The sequence below is a fragment of the Brienomyrus brachyistius genome, chromosome 3, assembly GCF_023856365.1.
Source record: "Brienomyrus brachyistius isolate T26 chromosome 3, BBRACH_0.4, whole genome shotgun sequence".
In the NCBI taxonomy this organism is placed as follows: domain Eukaryota; kingdom Metazoa; phylum Chordata; class Actinopteri; order Osteoglossiformes; family Mormyridae; genus Brienomyrus; species Brienomyrus brachyistius.
This window is the reverse complement of record NC_064535.1, coordinates 12,439,919-12,460,382: the sequence shown is the minus strand read 5'-3', so window position 1 is coordinate 12,460,382 and position 20,464 is coordinate 12,439,919. Positions and strand designations below refer to the sequence as shown.

The window sequence follows — 20,464 nt, the reverse complement described above, 5'->3', positions numbered from 1 at the left end:
ATTGGAATATAAATGCTGTTTGCGGTTTTGCGTAAAATCACTACCGCAATGCATTTTAAAAAAATAAATCATTGGAATGTTGGGTATAGTGAGAAAACTAAATACAATCATGTACGAACAAGCATTTAGTATTATGTGTGCGGAATATTCATTTCATGAGTTGCGTAGACGATGCCCGTATTTTTACGACCGGGTAACCAACGTGTATAACATGAAAAAAACTCGAAGGAGAATGGATGTGTCTGTAAATGCGTCGTCAAGATTATTGCACCAGTGAGAGTACAGTAAGAATTGAGTAAGGGGGCATTGAACCGCTACCTGGCGTAAAGCCAGACATTTTCACAGAGGAAACTTGCCGTTCAGAAGGTGATAAATCAAGGAGAGGACACGCCCCCCGTCTCGCCCCCCAGTCTCCTGCCCTACAAAGTGGGAGTTGCAGAAGGGAGTGGACTTATCACCGCGACGAGACTGCCCAAGACAGACTTTGCTAGGAATCTAAGATCTCGGACGCCACCCGCTATGGACCCCAGAGTGCCCCTGCTGACCACCCTTCTGCTGCTGGCGGCGTGCACGACTCTATCACACGGTGAGTTTGTAGCAGACATCACGCAGCCTGCCCTAGGCGGCCAGTGTGCGTCACTCGGCACAGCATGCATTTGCGCCAGATCCCTAACTCCAAAAACTCAATTTACCTGTCACTATGCCTATCTAATAAGCTTCGCCCGGGCGGTGTAGCGCTGTATTGCTGAGTGTCTCTGGACTGGATTTGTTCAGTTATTCACGTGTAAATTTAAATGCACTTTTTAAATTAAGATCAATAAATATCATATTGCATTTCTATAAATGCGGGATTTAATACAGTGTATCCTGCAGCGCTCTTGTTTTTTATAAAGTTACTAAGGTTGTATTTTTGGCGAAATGTTTAACTATATATTGTTCTAACTAATGCAGTGATAAATAAAACATTTCGGACTAGGGTGAGCGGAATAAATTATATCCGCATAGTGATATTGAACCTGCAGCCCAATGCTATGGCGTTTGGACAGCATTTCCACTTAGTAAAAGTTGCCTTGCTGATTAATGAGTGCGCTTCTTATCTCCTTTGTTTTTATTTAATTACTCCCAAATTGGGTTAGAACAAAAGTTGCAGTGAGAGCAGCAGGTACTCACTTCAATCGCTTCGGTATGGGTTTTATGGCTCTGGCTTTCACATGATAATATGTGAGTAACCATCAGCATTTTTGAGGTTTGCGGCTGGGATGCCGATGATCCGGCGGCATCAGGCTGGTTCTCAGCGTGTCTCTCCTGCAGGACATGCCTGCTGAACGACCATCGCACCCTAACAGTATTACGAGCTCTGGTTTCAATTTAACATAAATAAACGTATTTTTAAACAAAGTATAGAGAGTACAATCCAACTTCTTTTAAGGCTTGTTTAAAAGTTGCACCTACTGAAAGACGACGCGTTTAAATGAATTGTTTTTGTAAATGACCCAAAGCAAAGGGTCGTTCGATAGTAATGAGATGATTACAGAGATTAGGCTTTTTTCAGGACGATAAGCCGTGTGAATGTTATCGCATTTGTTTTGTGTGATGAACTCATTTAGGTAATTTACATTGTTTTATTTTTACTCACACCATCTCCGAAAATGCAATCTCCAGTATCCGGTTTTTATTTACCGAATCATCCAGAAACAATAAAGAAATGGTGACTGATTTCATGAAACTTTAGCTATTTTAATTAAATGTTTATCTATATTCATCTGAATTGGCTGTTCAAAGTTAAAAGTATATGTTCAGCTGCAAATCGTGAATTTTGAATGCATATTTTATTCGTAATATTTTTATATCGGTCCCATTGTGACTATTTACTGTTGTGGTGTCCAGTTGGTGTAATGTCTGCACTGGTGGTCTCACTCCACTTTTTAACTTCCATTCTGCAGTGTTCGTGTTTGCAGTGCCTGCACTGGGGGTCTCACTCCACTTTTTAACTTCCATTCTGCAGTGTTCGTGTTTGCAGTGCCTGCACTGGGGGTCTCACTCCACTTTTTTCAACTGTCTGTGCTCACCCCGCTCGCTGTCCTCTATCCACAGCCAAACCCATCAGCCTGTGGGAGCGCTGTTGGTGCCGCTCATCCGTCAGCAATGTGCCCATGCGGAGCATCCGCGAGCTCAGGTTCCTGCAGACCCCGAACTGCCCCTTCCAAGTCATGTGAGTACCGCACATTCAAAGCAGCTGCTCAGCGCAGTGTCATTAACATAGAAAGATGGAGATCCCTGCATTCAATAGGTTACCCTCCCCCGCCCACATCTGAGGCTTGTGGAAAACGGTCATCTTGACATAAAGGCCAACAGGAAGTTAATGCCTGGGGACAGTCCTCCCTTGAGCTGGCCCACTGTCCTATGCACTGTGTATAGCTTTGCCCAGTGACACTGTTCTTATGGGGACTGCTGCCCTTAACAGTGAGATGTTAAGTAAAGACGCCCTCCTGGCCTCCGGCACCAAGCCCCTGATTCATACACGGGAGAATCTTAGAGCGGAAAACTCCCCCAGTTACTGCTAAGTGTCTCCCGGGTCGTGTTACAAATGACTGGATCAAAATGAAGACCGGTGTCTGAGTTTGATCTAACACAAAGATCTCTAAGGACAGGAACTTCTCAGTTCCCCTCTGTTCTTCAGCGAGGTTGGTTAAAGGGTTAGCAGTCGCTAACCGTTTGATGTGTGTGGGGTTCTGTGCAAACTTCTTATGGGATTCGTGTGTTCAGACGTCTAGGATGAAAGATATAATCAGTAACGACCTTCAGGGAAGTAGTGCGAGTTCAAGTAATGTGTCCTAGAGCCGAAATTCTAGCTACACTTCGCCCTCGGTAAATACTATAGGTTTCATCCGGAACAGAAAGCTATAATCAGAATATTGCCGTGTTTTTGTTCATACGAGTGTCCTTGGCCCAATTTAAATAGGGAACAGCCGAAGATCAGAGTGGATTCGAAGCCGTTTGTGTCTGGGCAGAAATAGGATTACGGATGGTGTGGTCTCCATGTCCCTTTGAAGGCTCGTCACAGGGGCCCACTAACGAAGCCCAGTCGGCAGCCTCTGACAGCGGTCACGCGGGTCGCATCGCGCGGGCGAGCGTGGGCAGTGTCAAACCACGGCGAAATCAAGGCAGGAGAGTGAGAATATCGCAGGGGAAGCGGCTCTCACGGCACACAGCAGACGTGTGCTGGGCAGTTACTCCCACGCGTGACCTGGGGACAGTGCCCCCGTGGGCGTCTGCCGTCTGTGATGAGGACCACATGCGTGGCATCGCGTTGGGCTGCCATGAGTTTCTCATTGATTATTATCAGAGAAGAGAAGGCGGCGTCTTTCAGGATTAAACGCAGGCAGCTCGAGTGGCTGCGGCCTGCATATGGGGGCCTCGCTGTGCATGTGCCTCAACGCCAGACTGTTAGCTTTAATGTCAGCCTCAGATATATGGTGCGTGGGGAGATACACTAAGGTCACATCCTTCTCGCTGGTTGTAGTGCTAATGAACGCGAGTAATAAATATAGCATAAATACTGAGACATTTGGTAACGCTTTACATTAACTGCACCTTCATAAAGCCTTTTTAATGCATTCATAGAACATTCATAAGCAGCATGTAAATGTGACAGTTTAAATATACATTAATAATAAACATTATACAACTATATAATTATAATGTTTGTTGTTATCATATAAGTGGTGGTACGGTTGTGCAGTAGTTAGCACTGTCACCTGGGACCCGGGTCCGAGTCTCTGTCAGGGTTTCACGTGTGTGGAGTTTGCATGTCCTCCCCGTGTCGTCGTGGGGTTTTCTTCAGGTACTCCGGTTTCCCTCTCACAGTCCAAAAACAAGCTGAGGCTAATCGGAGTTACCAAAGTGTGTGTGGGTGGCTGGGTGGGTGGGTGAATGGTGTGTGACTGTGCTCTGTGTTGGGTTGGCGCCCCGCCCTGGGTTGTTCCCTGCCTTGCACCCATAGCCTCTGGGATAGGCTCCGACCCCCCTGCACCCCTGAACAGGGTAGGAGATTTCAGAAAATGGGTAGATGGTGTTAAGGTATATTAGGATGTTAAGGTATACTTACATGCTGCTTATGAATGTTCTGCAAAGGTATTATGAAGGTGCAGTTGATATAAAACGTTACCCATAATACAGACGTGATTTTTCAAGACAGAGACATTATAGCAGAGATGGAGAGATGCAGTTCAGACACCTGATTGGTGGGGACAGACTGTGCAGATTTGGTTTCCTGAGGGGTGGTCATGGCGTCCGATGTAAAACCCAGTCTGGCCCACTGCCCTCTCAGTTCTTGTACTGTGCCGCCTCATTCCAAACAATGCAACATTTTTAAAAGTTTTTAAAATACTCTAGTTATGAATCACATCCATATTGTAGCAGGTGGCTGAGCTATGTCATGTATGCAAGTGAGAATGCAGACTCAGTAGGGGGATAACGGCTCCCCACGTCAACCTAACGGCGATAAGTTCTGACTTATTGCCTCACACCACCTCACAACACAGCTCGATAGAAAGGATGACGGCTTTGTGGCAGACATTCCCCAACATTCATACAATTACACAACTTCAGCACATGAACATAAACACTAAACTACTCACAGTGTGGCGGCCACAAAGCATACTGGGAGATCATCTTAATGTTTAATGTTATTTGTAAATCTGGTTGTTTTGAAGTTCTCCAGACAGTTAGGCATAGTCCCCTCTATCAAACTGCAGTATCGAGCGAATCCTACGCGTCGAGTTAAATATTTACTTTCATTGAGGTTATGAGGTGCTGTTCTCTCCTTATGTAATGCAGTTATTTTAATTCGCCTGTGTGTGTCGCCGTTTGCCTTTATTAAGGCGAATTAAAGAATTAATTCTACCTGAACTGAATCACAGGGTCTCTGTCTCGTGGTTTACTTAACCTACTTGCCACAATAACATGCCCCCTCTGTAATTTCCGTTGCCCTCTTGCCAAGTCGGTATCGCCCCCAGGCTTGGGTGAAACGCCCGGCTGACGCCTCCATTTCCCTCACCCCTCCCTCCGCAGCGCCAAGCTGAAGTCCAACAAGGAGGTGTGCATCAGCACGGAGACTAAATGGCTGCAGCAGTACCTGAAGAATGCCCTTAACAAGTAAGGCGAAACCCTTTCGACAAGTAAGAGAAGCAGCGGGTAACCGTGGGAAACGGGAGATGAAATACGAGCCTGTTTCAATGCCAGCTCTCACCTTCCCAGAATGCTCAGAGGCGTGTGTGTGTGTGTGTGTGTGTGTGCGTGTGTTACTGGGGCTCGCTCATGCGGCCCCGTGTGTGGCATTAAAACAGGTCGCCGTGGTATTTCGCTTCTCCTGTTTCCTACCACTGTCATTGACCTCGTCATGTCCCAGCCCGACCTCACCCCTCCCAACCCAAACTGAAACCCTAAATCCCTTCACTCCGTTTACCCACCTCTGTTTCCTTAACACGAACTTCTCCTCCAAACAAACACCCGTACGCCGCATACCTCCGTAATCTCACAGGTTCTCCTGAAAGGCATATTTCCCAGCATCCTTTGAAGATCCATCTGTGTACCTTTACGCAGATCTGTCCTTAAAGGAAGGCGGAGCTTTGGCTTACATTAAGACAGGCGGCGTGAATGTCAGTGAGCTGCCCAATGGCAGACAGGCGGGGTCACGCGAAGGGCAGCTCTCTGTCCACGAGGCCGGGCCTGAGCAGCACAGGCTTTCTGAGGAAGCAGCTTCTCCGCTCCCATCTTCCCGTCCTCCCCCCATCGTGTTCTCCTGCCCAACTTCCAATTAAGTTCTTCCAGTTTGTTTTTAAACATCTTACAAGTGGTACAGAATCCAGCTTAGAGACAGCAGCTGGCTGCTTACCAGGCAATTTTCAGCTGCCAGGGCGACAGTGTTGATTTGATGGCTCGACTCAGCACCAGCTCTCCTTGTTAACTTATCCCCCCCCTCTCTCTCTTTCTCTCTCGTTTTGCAGAGTTAAAAACGCCAAGAAGGAGCAACAAGCCAATTAGCAGGCAGACAGAAGTAAAGATGGCCTCACTCTCCCCCCTCCCACAGCAGACCACACAGACTCCTAACGCTCATGGTCCCGGTCCTGATCCAGCACTTACCTGCCAGCACTGGGCCGCCGCTGCCAACTTCCCCGCGGCCCAACAGCGCCACGCGGCGAGACACGCGTCTGACCGGGTGCGTCTCCAAGGCCCTGAACATGAACTCCTGTTTCAAAAAAGATGGATGCCACCCCTCCCCCCCCCTCCCCCCCCCCCACTTCCTGTCTCAACGGAGGGTGAAAGGTCACTGAAGCGCTCTGCTCCGCCCACGCCCTGCACATGCTCCGCCCACTTCCCCGCCCACACCATGCTCTGAAGCCTGCAGCAGCGAGCCGTGTGCACGCCCAGGAAGGCGGGGCCATAACCATGCAGCCGCCACCCCGTTGGTATCCTACGCAATGGTAGCTCAGCATCCCTAAGATTTGGTGTGCAGCACACTAGGGATACTGCCTGTAAATGTGCACGCAGATGAGTATCTCCTTTATATACTGTCCTACAGCGCACCTCTGCATATCAGCGTATCCAAGGTGTGTGCTGGGAACACATACAGACTTTATGGGCCTACATACCTTTATGTAACAGATAGGCCTGAACTTTTATTTTTGTATGTTTCATAAACCTTATAAATGAATATCTGTTGTATTGATGTCGGCTTATCTTAACACTGAAGTATGATTCAGTGGAACTGGATTCTTGGCCAGTTAACAAACAGCTCCCCACTGTGGCCAATAACCCCCACCCACACCCCCCCCCCACTCCCACCACATTCAATGTGAAAGTAAAGACACCACAGCCAGCGAGTGGTGAACATGCCGTCCACACTGACCCACTGAAGGAATACCACGTTGCATTTTTCGGTTGTTTGTTGAACAGACTCTCCCCCAGGACCGGCTCTAGCTATAGGCGGAGTAGGCAGCTGCCTTGGGCCCCCGACTTACCTGTGTTGTGGAGGAAGTGAAATGATCATCAATTTTCTTGGTAGGGGTCCCTGCCTAGTATAGCTTTGCCTATAGAGCCCCTGAAAAGCTAGAACCTTGGTTCAGAAATCAGACTTAATCTCAGTGTTTTGTGTCACCTGAGCTCTGATCCGCTGGCCGGGTTTCCTCCGTCGCGCTCGCTGTTGCTCCATCAGTGAGACCCATCCTTAGCCTGTTTGTCCACCAGAGTAACTGGAGGTGCCTAGGAGTGCCTTATCCCTTTGTGGGGGTCACAGCGTCACACTCCATTGTGACAGGCGGGACTCGCCGGATTCAGAGAAACTCTCCAGTCTAACGTGCGGCCCGGGCCAGGAGAGTGAGTCCGTTTGATAACTAAACGCGTTAAACGTGACGTTAAACGCGTAGCCCGGCGCGTACCCACGGAGGACATGGTGCCAGTTTCAGAGCCAGCTGCCTGTCTGTACACTTTTCTCGAAGTAACCGGACCCTCTCAGTCCTCTCCTAACTCCCCAGACAATGTGAAGACACCTCGAGTAAGGCAGCCGCCACTCACATATTCGACGACTCCTTCCGCTTGTTTACTGTATCTCTCTGTCTGTATACCGCCGTTCATTGCTGTTCTTTTTTCACTTTTATATTTTTTAATAAAGACAGACAAGTAAAATGTTGTTGGCTCCCCTTCTTGCCGTCTTTGCCCATCATCGCTCCTTAAGCGCACATTAATTAGATGTCATGATAATCCCATAATCGCATTACAGCTCCGATGCCGGTGCCAGCCTAACACCGCGCACAGGTGCCAGGAAGCTCGGCTCCAATCGGATCATTTAGCGAGCTGTAGCCGGGGGGTGGGGGCAGGAGGTCAGGCAAAGGTATTCCATCGTGGCCAGGAGTGGGGTGAAGCCAGGAGAGCTTGGCGTCTTCTTGGGTGCTTCTGTTCTGTTTATGGCAGAACGTCTCTTGGCATGGATCTTGGAAATCCCAAAGCGGTGACCTGGGGATCAGGATGCCCCCCCCATCCCCGAATGCCTGGCTCATCAAAGCTGTCAGTGCCGATAACCAGAAAAGCCACACAATGAAAACATTAATAGGGATGTCACAAAACACGGGCAAACGTGTCCTTGCAGGTCACGATGACACCAGTTGAACCTCGGTGTTGAAACAAATGCAGGCTGGCGATAAGATGTGTCGTATCGGCGGTCCCACTACCCCGCAGTAACACACCCCTGCCACCGGGGATACCAGTGAGAAGCAGACCAGGTGTGAGCAGGAACCCCGAAACGGATCAGCTTTCACAGACTGACGGAGCATGCGGTGACCGTGGCTCTGAGCTGCCGGGGTCATGTGACCAGCAGCACCCTCCAGTCAGTGCTACGTTCCCAGAGTTTTATCAACAAGCTGCGTAAAATGAAAACAGTGTGCTGCATGTGTGGCTGGCGCCATAAGAGCCGGGGCCGCAAGAGAAGCTGCGGCTGGGGTCCTGCCTGTCCCGCTGCAAGTCGCTTGTGGCGAGAACGCAGTGTGGTGCATGTTGGTGGGACCCATGAGGATTATGGGAAGGCAAGGAGAGACACACACTCCACTTTTATCAAAGCAGCGATTAGTGTTTTAGAGACTTGTGGTATTCAGAGTCACATCTTGGGGTCTAAGCTTCCCGCACCAGCTGTTGGTTCAAGTCCCCACCACAGTACCATGTACACTAAAGGTAAAAGCACCAAAATTGGCTCTGGATGCCTGCAGCACTAGGAAAAGACACATAATGCATCATGTGTGTCACTTGGCTCCCATGGGGGGGGATTGTCATTATTAGCAAAGTCTGGAATTCCCCAAAATATCAGCCAGTCAGCTTTGATTGTAATACATTGACCCTACTTTCCAAATTCACACAATCAGGCTCACCCTGAGACAAGCTCAGGCTTGCGAAACCTCTCTGCGTTTGGCAGAGATCAGCGTGTGAGAGGCTGCAGCAAACTTGAACACGTATCATACACCCAGCACCACTGCCTGCTTTGATTTCAGAAAACAATGGCAGGCAGATGTATTTTGAATCCCTGCCCGGCAGGGGATGGACTTACTGGGGTTAATATCGGCAGCCATCTTGGGCTCTAACAATCGCTGTGGTGTGAAAATAAGATGGAGAACAGCTGTGGCACGGACGTGATGCATGCTGGGATTGTTTCTGGATGAGCCACACTCAGCATGCAATTACAATGAGATCTGAGTGTTAGTAGCTTTTGCGGTGTAAACCGTACACTGCTTAACGTGACCACAGAAGTTAACGTTTGGCCTATATGCACCGCATAGACACCGCGATCATTTTAAACTATCATGTCAGTCCAGTGTGTGCATTGTCACACCCCTCACTGTGCCATTCCTGTCTCCGCACGTGCGTCATAATGCAGCCAATCGCAACTGGATGCTGCTGTTAGCTGACCAGGTCAAAGGTCGCATTTTAGCCAGAAATTTGTCAGGGTGGTCCTCAGGTAAAAATCAGGGAGAAAACTGGACTATTAATGCTGATTTTATGACTCAATAATTCTCTGTGAGCTAATGTGAGCACCCCCACCTCCCCGGCAGCTCATGGCCCTGGGTTATTGTAACGGAAAATCGAGTGTTTTCATAAAACCATGCTGAGATCCATCTATGGGGGGTACATTATCTGCAGCCTGCCTATGATACACGACGCCAAGGGTAACAACCTATTAAATTTGCATACATCATGGTGGTGTTCAATATTCATGGCATGATGAACGTTCTCCTGCTGGCCTGCGGCTCGCTATCGGAGGCATCCTCGGCCTCCACGCGAAGCCCCTGCTCTCTGTCTGCGGCCTGCCCGTGCTGCCCTGCAGCCATGTGTATTCAGCCCGTCCCTGGGGGACTGTCACCGGAACACCCCCTATCTGATGACCCCAGGGCGACCCCGGGCTCGTGGTGACAGAGAGTCAGGATGGGGGGCATGTTCAACACCACTGATTACATCCACTTACTTAATGGCATTTAGTCTCTAATTGTGTTAAGAAATGGGACAGAGCTCAGGACATAAATCACTGCTAAGGACCAAAGGGACCAAGAGACATAATCCAGGGCTGCAGACAGGCCCAGCAGGACTGGACAGAGGGAAAGTGATACAGAGAGAGGCCCAGCTGGGGTGGGAACAGGGCAGCGGGGGGCAGCATTGATGTGAAGGTGAAAACCGTGAAAAACCCCCCCCATCATAACTCTCGCTGTCCAGCCCAGCTTCGAGGCTCAGGCAAAACTCCACACAGGACAAAGACACTTTTACTTCTTACTAGTTTGGCAAAAGATCTGTTGAAGATAATCTGCTAACCAGCCAGTGTTAAAAGCCGACGAGGTGGGGGAGTTACTTGTCTGCTATCACTGACTACCAATAATACTGAGAAATTGCACAAGGCTAGAACCACACACGCACACACACATACAGGCACGCCCTTTCGCCCTATGAATGGCACCCCCACCTTGCTCGTGTGCCGTATGACGGGGACACAAAGGCCATGCTGCCATACGAGGCTGCATGTTCCATGTCCCCAATGAGCTGCCGTCCCACAAACCGCACTTTCCAGTGTACCAGGGAGGCCTTCGTCACTGAACTCCCAGGCACCGCACAGCTGGATGTGAAGCAGGAATCAGCGGGCACACAGACCGAATCTGAGAGGTATTAGCTATGCTTGTTAAGAGAACAAGCACCGGATGTTTAAGGGCAGAAATGGGGGCTGCTGTCAGAGACGCACCGTGAACCAGGAAATAAATAATGTGCTAAATGGAAAAGCGCTTGGCAGAGGTTGACAGAAAAACTCATGTTTGAGAAGTAAATGTTTGTAAACTCCATTGATATTTATTTTACCATATACAGTCACAGTGCCAAAAAGTGCTTGGTTTCAAAAAAAATCTGCAAAATATAAAAAAGGTGACCATTATTCCTTTTTGATTCCACTTGGGCCTAATTTTAAACGTACTAATTTCAGTAATTGAAAACAGTCCATTTACCTTTGGTCTGTCAACCAGCGTCGAGACCTCCCTGAGTTTCCCAGGATGCATTTCTCTATAGTGACTGTCACATGTTTGGCAGAGTAACTTGTTTTGAATGCCTTGGGTCCTGTGTTGTATGTACCGGCTCCAGGCCCTGCCGTGACCCAGACGAGAACACTCAGCTGGAAGATGGATGGCTACTCGGTATCAGGGGCACCGTAAAGGGGGGAAGTTAGAATGATTCCAAGGGCCCCTCATTCAGGGGCCCTAAAAAAAATTGGAAAATAACTGGATTGGGCTGGACTGGGGGGCCCAATATGATATGCTTCCAAAATCTCTAGCAAAGCCCCTGTTTGGTATAATGTATAAAATATATTCTAGCCGATATTATCAATTATCCAGCTATAGAGGAACATTTGGTAACACTTCACTTAAAGCACACATGCACTGTATCATGCATTATAGATACTTTCATATTATGATCAGTATAAGAATTAAGGATGCTTTGTACTGCATTATGAAAGTATCGATAGTGCATTATAGATAAGAGCTTCATAGAGCATTCATAATGCATAACAAACATGTCTATAATGTGTTGTGCCTTTTTAGAAATAGTTATAACCATGTAATTTATGACTACATCACAATGCATTGTGGAAGTATCTATAATCCAGGGGTGCCCAACCTTTTTTAACTCAAGATCTACTTTTCAATGGCTAGTGTGCCGAGATCTTCCAGTTCAAATAGGGAGCCATAGCTATTACTCTTTTACTCTATTATTACTCTAGCTATTGCCTTTCTACACAGTTAACAGGCACATAGCAAATCCAAGCAAATCCAGGTTATTCTACTAATTGAAAAAGTGTAAATAAATGAATTCCTCTACCTTAGTGGAAGATGCAGCTGGGAAAAAACTGACTGCTGTGCTGCTAACTGCCCTTTCAGGTCTCGCACCTTCCGGCTGCGTTTGGCTGTTCTAGCAGGGAACTCGGCCTTGTAGCTTTTGTGCATCGTTTAGAAATGCCGCTCCAAATTGCCCTTCTTTGGTAAAGCTGCGCTCGCATTGCATATGAGACATATGGACTTCGAATTTGAGTAAACAAAAACATAATCCTCTTCCACTCTGAATGAAAATGATACGTTTTTGATCTTTTGGCTTCTGACATATTTGCGCGCTAAATGTTTACAGTACACGATTAGTTGCGCACAGAGAAATGGGCCTGTGTGCAAGTGCATGGATGATCGTGATTTTGCGATCGATTGAGAATTACTGTGGTTGGGCACCCCTGCTATAATGCATTTTACATGACTGCTTTAAGTAAAGTGTTAGCAAACATTCCAGCTGCGTTAGTAATTACACAAAGAAATACAGAAAAAGCCATAACCTCTGGGAATTTTGCAGATGATGAGACACACATCCTGAAAGATGGAGGGGCTGCCCGCTCGAAGGACGTCCTGCTTGTGGACAATGGGAGCGGCCTGGCTGGCCCTCAGCCTGCTGCTGACCTTGGCATTGCCTGCCACTGTATTGCTTTTAAATCTTTCACCAAATGCTGCCCAGGGCTCATCACATTCAGTGCCCAGAAACGCCAAGACGCCTGAGCGTTTCTGCAGGTGTGGATATTGGGCAGTTACATGACGGGAGTGGTGACTAAGAGTTCAGTGAGCCATCTCCTGCTATACCAGTGTTTCTTAGCCCAGAAAGTCCACAATCCTGCTCCTTCTCTGCTCCCAGCACACCTGTACCAGGAATTCGGTGTTCTTGATTGTTCGGTTTATGTGTGCTAACGCCATTAAGATCACCTGCTCATTTACAAATGGTTGAGGGTTTCAGAGAACCAAGATGGAAAGTATGACAACACAGGGACAACATGGAGTCCCCTGTAGAATGCTGAGAATTTCAGGTGCAGCCCCGTAGATCCCAGAAAGATGTGAAATCAGCAGCTCTGGCTGAATACGTATCTTGTCTGCACGGTTCAGCATAATCTGCTCCCGCGTCCATTCAGCCTGTCTTCCCGGCACGATGGGCAAGACACCCTCCATTCCAGACACTCTCTGCCACGTCCCAGCCAAGGTCCAGATTTACCCCATTTCTCGTGGTTGTCTTTTGTAGAGTTTTAACAGTTTGGCATGACTTACACTGATGTTAGGCTTCAGAGGACAACATGCCGACACATTCAGAGTTAGAAGCCAAGTACTGATACTGCTCAGAATGAATTATAAACATTAGCGTCTGGTTCAGCAGTCATCATCTTGAAAAGCCCAGCATCTTTTGTAACCGCAACTCTGTTTCATCACATTCCAGCTCCATATTCACTATGACGATGTGAACTGGGTCTCAGGACCAAGAGGAGGGATTTCGGGTATCCATCCCTCCCCCCCCCGGTCCCCCACTCAGCCACTAACTTTTACACATTCCTCCTGTCTCTGCATTCTGCCAAAAGCCGCCTTGACTTAACGCCCCCTTGTAAATCTTCTCCTCTTGGTCCCCCACTGAAGGCTGTAGATCAGCCTAGACATGGCAGCTCCTCGCCGCAAAGCAGACCTCCTGCTGAACTGTATCTCCTGTCTCAAAGTGTGCCCTTCATCTGGCCGCCCTTACCACTGACCTCACATCTTTCCTTAAACATCTGCGCAACAAAACATCTCTGAAGCATGGGAAGTTCCCCTGCAGAACACCTTTCTAGCAGAAACAATCCCTCCGAAAAACAGGCATGTGTCGAGGTCTTTGCAGCACCTACAAAACCTCAAGGGGGAATGGGCCGCACCATCAATGAACGTATCGGTTTCCCTCGGTGGGTGCGATGTGCGCGATTAGCACAGGCAGAAGGTGATTACATGAGTCCTGTAATTGTGTTCAGTGTCAAGGCTCTTGTGACCCAGGCTGCATCATGGCCACATAACCACCTTCCGGGGGCCGTGACAAAACGAGGGTCGGCTTTGCTCGTCTGATGTAAAGTGGCGGTAGCTCTCTGACCCGTAGTTTACATAATGACCGGCTACCCATGTGGCCGGGAAGGGGATGCCAGTCCCATCTGGCATGGAGCACTTCACACTCTCTGCAGATTTATGTAATCTGAGACCATCTCATGTTGTCCAGGGACTAGAGTAATGTCCTCTTAAGGACCCCTGAGATCCAATTTAGGTGCAGTAGGACTGCCTGAGTAAAGGTTACTGTCTCTGCCATTCCTCCGGGCCAGGAAGTAATTACGCTGTTTGCGAAGGTGTGCTTTTAAACCTCATACTTCCTGAGTGCTGCGCAAATCACCACATTCGTGTGCGCACCGGACCGGCATGCAGCCGCAATTTAAAGAAACGTCATGTAAAGCTTGCTTATCTCTAATCGACGTTTTTGTCCAAATAAACAGGCAGGTTAACAGAGACAGTGTATCCAAAATTTTCAGGTTCTGATTTTTCTTGGACAACATCTCTGTCACCTGTGCAGTTCTGTCTGCATTTTATTGGCTCGTCTGAAGGTCGCTTTTGGTTCTCAGACTAAGGCCTGGTTCATACTTACTGTAGGCGTGGCGACATAGTTCTGGACCAGCCACGTTCCTGGATGTTCATACTTCTTGCAATAACGCACCAGGCAACCGTGAACAGCAGGCCTGGGGTGGTGCTATAGAGCAAAGCTGTGCGTTTATGAAGCGTGGCGCGGATGTTATATTAAAAATAATGATTTTACTAAAACTAATTGCGCACTATGTACTTATAGTATTTACAGTACATAGACAGGTATATGGTGTTGCAGTTACAAACATATTTTATTTTAGTTTGCAGCCATCTGGAAGTCTTTATAATCCCATAGCGCGGAACCTTATACTTGCTGGCATTTCCTGGCTTTCTCAGCCAAGCCTTCTTTGAATCTGCTAGCCATGTTTGTTTTCAGTCTGATCAGCTAGGTTGTAAAAGGTGTTTATGTGCAATCTTTGTCCGATTTCCTTTCTGACTTTCTGCTACTTTTCACCTAGCTGATGGATGATAGAGGCGCGTTAGCATTATGAATGGATCATACACGTTGCTCAAATTTTCAAGTGGTACGTACACTTATGTATGGTCCCCTAATCCGGTTCCCCAAGTGGGGTACCCCTACCACCAGCCACTTGGTCATATAGCACCCAGCGCATGACCATGTCTGACACTAGTAGTCCATCAACCAAATTGCCTAGATACTATCGAGAATCAAAAAATGGTTTGTCATTCAGTACCAAATTTGAATAACTAAGGAGTAAAGCTCATCAGCATCAGTAAGCATGTAGCATGCCTGAACCAAGACCTAACAATGCTGATGACTGGTAATGTTGCACGCACATGTCTTAGAGACACGCAGGAAAAAACACTACACAGCTAGAGACAGTGCTCACATGTGTGCAGATTAGGAGATGTGGCTGACAGATCTGCATGTGCACACAGCCAAGAATGCCCTGATATTAAATGCACATTTGCAGAGCATGATGCATGTTTTGTTTTAAATGGCAGGCCTACTTTAGTGATAATTACTAAGAGAGTAATTTGACAAACCGCAATTAACTTACTGCTCAATACATGCAAATATCAATCACTCATAAACATTCTGTAAGTTCTTTACGACCAGTTAACCCTTAATGGGTTCATGGGCTGCTCAGCCTTTTACTGTAGGTGAAACCAAACCAGATTCTGGACTGTATTCAATAGTTCTTCTTCTTAAAGGAACAAAATCTCAACCTTACTATTTTTCAGATAACTTCAGGTTGAGCCCACATGACATTAGCCTGCATTTCAATATAAATTAATATATCAATGTCTGTTTTCACAAACCTACAAGCAAACAGAGATCTTTGTTTTTAAAGTATATGAATTTTGATCATATTTATGCTGCTGCTTTATCATTATTTATGCAATTTTGTACTTAAGTAATTTTTCAAGTACTGTCATGCAGTAGGTAAAATAGGTAAAACGCTGACAGGGAAAAAAGGATAATATGTAAGCATAGCCAAAGAAACATATGAACAAATAAATAAATATAGATTGGTGTAAGAATGTTTTTTTCTGTAGAAATTTCTTACCTGTTTTGGAATGTGGCTTTATGGGTAAGGCCTCTTCTATCCATGATCAGAAGGTTATTGGTCCAAATTTCATTGTTGACAGAGTAATGTTACCATTAGGCCCTTGAGCAAAACCCATCTATTCATTTTCTGTAAATTCAGGAGGGATTCTGGTCATGGAGGGGTCTGGAACCTATGGGCACAAGGTAGGGAGCAACCCAGGATGGGGCACCAACCCATCACAGGGCACAGTCACACCATTCAATCACACATGCACACCTATGGGCAATTTGGTAAATCCAATTGACCTCAGCATGTTTTTGGACCATGGGGGGAAGCTGGAGGACCTGGAAGAAACCCCACGACGACACGGGGAGAACATGCAAGCTCCACACACATGGAGATAAAGCCATGACAGAGACCTGAAACCTGGCTGCCGAGTTCAGAAGCAACAGTGCTAACCAATGCACCACCCTGCCACCCAGAATAAAACACATCATTTATAATTACATAATCCACCCTTTGTATTTGTGATTTTGGAGGGTGAATGACCTGGAATTCATAACAGTATTGAAGTTACGGGATTGGTACTGGTACTGAAAATTTTTGAAAGATACCCAGTCCTAGACACCAGTGCTCTTCCACTGAGGGACAAGAATGCCAACGCAAACTTCAAAGAGACTGATATGTCCAGCAGAAACACTAGGATTGAAAACAGCACAAAGAGAAGAGAGGTGAGCATCGTCAACATTCACTGTGCTTAGGGAACTTATCTCTGCCACCAAGGACTAGATGGCATGAACCGATAAACTGATATGCACCCCCAGCACAAGACAATATGAACGACTATGTCGACAGGACAAAGTGCAGGAACACTTACAGATACAGGACCTAGGAGTGTCACTCCCAATGCACTGCTTAGTAATGCCTGCTTAGTGGGACAAGGGTCCCCAATCGGGCAAGTTCCCTAATAATAATTAGGTCTAATTAGGGTCATTAGCTCTGTGATTTTACTGAGTACGGTCACTGAGGTTCACTTGCAATTAAGCGCCTGATAGTCTCCGCTTCCAGCAATGACTGGGCCCTTGATGGGAGAAACAACAGGCATCCTACAGCCTCACAATGAAACAAATATTTCACAATGAAATCTAGGAGGTGCAGAAACACCATCCGGCTTACAGACGCACCAACAGACTTGAGACTGACCCATCTACTGGGCCCTGAGTCTTGTGACGGTCCCACAATTCAAAGGCCGGCCGCATGTTCTCCTTTATTGCTTCACCGAGCGGGCAGACATGCTAAACTGTTTAGCGAGTGTCGCTCTCGTGCAACGGTACTAGATCACTAGTTCCGAGGAGCCGCAGGGGATGGTTAGTGGGAACCAGAGCCTCAGGCCCCAAGTGAAGGAACATGATTTGAAGAGGACCCATAAATACTGCATTAAAAATAACGATGCAGGACCAAGGGGTGCTAACAGCCATGTCACATGAGGCACAGCAAGCTGAGCTGACTTCCCAGCTCAGCCAGGGGCAGTCTCACCCCCCGGCACCAGCTGCAGGAAACACTGTATATTTGTCTTCCTCTAGAAGCATCTAAGGCTGTTATTAATCAATACACATCTACTTCCAAAAGCTGTGTGATTAATCTCCGCAGGGAGTAGAGAGGTCACCTGGGGCCTGGGATCCTTTGTAAAGATGCTGCCACCTTGGCACACGCTCAGTATGAGCGCTGCACCCTTTGAGGTCAAGAAACGAAGAGCAAGCTCAGTCTATTGTAACGGAGAAAGAACCCCAGAAAGCCAATGGTAAGAACACGAGGTTAAGGACGGTCTCAAATATCTCACTTTAATCTATTACTGCAGCTGAAGTTTCAGTGCACGAGAAGGTAAGACTCATCAGTCCCAGATGTGCTGATGTGTTTATGTAGCACGTCTATCTTGACTTGACCTGGGTGGAACACAGTGAAACTAGCGCAGGACTTTCCTCTAAGCCAGCGCTGCCCTGCTCAAGACAGAACTTGTCTTTTCTGAGCTGGTAGCAATCAGACTCTGGATACCAACCCCCTCAACAACACCTCCGGGGCATGTAGCCGGATCAGGGCCTGCTGACCCCTCCCCGGCAACACCATCGTATCCACAGCATAGCCCAGCTCTGGGCATGAGGGCCCCAGACGTGCTTTTTTTTTATAGGCATGACATATAAAGCCAGAGTCGTGTGAGGATTAGTGTCGTTTTAATGGCTGGACAAATTGGGCCTCAGCGACCTTCTTGAGGACAGGAAAGCAAGGAATGCGAGGACCATGAGTAACCCTTCCATCTTCATGACACACCTGAAGATCCATCTGTCCATGAATTCCTCTACTAACCTGATGCCTCCTCATGCTCTTCAAATGCTCTTATGTTACACTTCCTAGCCCTTGAGTAGTCTTATCAGGTTCTTACTTTGTCAATAGTTATCGTTTTGTAGCAGTTGTGAAGCTTCTGCTCTAATTCTGCTCACTCTTGTACCTGGACATTCACTGGACACTCAGTCTAGCTTCACTTGTCCCTAGGTGACTCCATGACAGCATGAGTATTTGCAATATGCTGTTTGTCTCGCGTTGGACAAAAGTGTCTGCGGAACATGTAAATGTAACTGAAGCCAAGATGATTGGGAAGGAACTAGTATGGGATCGATTAGCATCACATGTACAGCCCAGGTTGCACAGGAAAGAGAGTCCTAGTGCAGAAGCAGAGCAGGACTGTTGGGTTTGAGAAGCTCAAGAGGCCCATCACACCTCCTGCTGTTAATGCAGGCATCTGTGTGGAAGGCGGGAAAGGAGCCTCAACGCCGTTTCAGCTACACTGAGGGACCACACTGCATCATCTGGATCTCAGTCTGCTTCCATTTTCCTGAAGAGGTTTGATGTGTTTCATTTGGGAGCCTTTCAAGCTCCTGCCAAACCCTTCACTCTTCGGCACATTTTATTTGTTCTCGCAAATAAAAGGCGTTTCTGGCTAACATTCCCATCTTGTAAAGCACACTATTATTAAGCAGACATAACTAAACAGAGGGATATTTAAATAATGCCAGTAAAACTCAGGCGTGTTAGAACTGAGGTCCTAACATGCCTCAGTGGAGTGGACTTCAGTGCCGGTACCATAAATTTAACGAGGGAGAAATGCATTTAAACAAGTCTTACGTAGAAATAAGATTCACCAGACTATTTCAGTTTGTAAAGATAAAAGTTTTCCCGGTAGGTTTTATATGGACTTAAAAGCTAAACTGCTGTATTAAAGTTTTAAAGTTCATCAGGTTTTTCTCAAGGTGTGGAAAACTCTCACTTGTTTTTTCCCACTTGTTTTGTGGGGGTGGCGGTGGGAATGATATATTACATTAAACTATGTGTTAGTGAAATCCCCACTGTGTCAGCTGGCGCTGTTGGTGAAAAACATGCATGGAGTTACTATACTATCATTTAATTACTCTCATCAGACAATGAGTGCATAAAAAGAGTTACATTGTATTTAAAGATCAGATAATAGGAAATAATATCGAAACCTGTTTCTAAACGTCCAATAAAAACACTGATATCAATGGCTCAAGTGCCTTCAAATGATAAAAGTCCAATAAAAACACTGAAATCAATGTCTTGAATGCCTTCAAGTACTCCTGTTTATAGAAGCTGAGTTATTTCCTGTACACATGATCAAATCAAAAAGCAAAATACTTCGCCTGCCAATGAAAACACACAGTTGTTTTACTGCCCTGGCCTCACCGCCTTTGACACCACGAGTGTTACCACACAAGCGGCCGCCCTGCTGGACACGGAATGTGGCCGCCAACGTGTCAGAGTCCACTACAGCAGCGTCTCTGGGTTTTACGATCCATGTGTGTTACTGTCCGCCGAGTAGCAAAGAAAGGCTAACAATGCTGACCAGGCTAACAAGGGTGTTACAGTTCAGGCAGGCTGGTCTGTTGCTTAAAAATGGCTAACAAGGCTAACCAGGCTAACAAGGGCATTATGGATAAAGTAGGTTTTAGCATTAGCATTGCTTATGGCACCCTGAAGCCAAGCAGCCTTGCTAACAATGCAGTGTTGTCCAGTGTCCCTGACGTTCCCGGAACATTATGACACTACTTCAGCTAAGTTACTCACAAAAGTAATCCATTACAAACAGAGGTGGAAAGTTCAGGTCCAGAAAGTACAAATCCAGACCAAGGTTATCTTTCAACTAACCAGTTGAGTATAAAGAGTCACAGGCAGTTACAAACTCAACTGATTATCATTAACAATTAATCCTATTCCTAAAAAGTGTTATGAGAGCTACTTATTGGCTCCCTGTAAGCTACCAGTAGCTAGCGGGTGACGTGTTGGCTGCCACTGACCCACAGACACAACAATGCTCACGGGATTAAAAAACAATACTGGGAATACCAGCGGAGAGAAACTGCT

The 20,464-nt window shown here is 47.0% G+C and overlaps 1 protein-coding gene across 2 annotated transcripts; it reads left to right on the top strand.

Annotated features, from left to right (window-relative positions):
* Positions 1–427: 427 nt before the first annotated feature.
* Positions 428–7,686, top strand: cxcl12a (chemokine (C-X-C motif) ligand 12a (stromal cell-derived factor 1)). Of its 2 annotated transcripts, none has more exons than XM_049008459.1 (4): positions 428–586; positions 2,095–2,212; positions 5,074–5,157; positions 6,009–7,686. In XM_049008459.1, exons 1-4 carry the CDS (start codon positions 520–522, stop codon positions 6,043–6,045), a joined length of 306 nt encoding a protein of 101 aa, XP_048864416.1. In that variant the 5' UTR covers positions 428–519; the 3' UTR covers positions 6,046–7,686. The 2 variants fall into 2 exon arrangements, with proteins under 2 accessions (XP_048864416.1, XP_048864417.1); XM_049008460.1 differs by having other exon boundaries at positions 5,074–5,180.
* Positions 7,687–20,464: the final 12,778 nt, after the last annotated feature.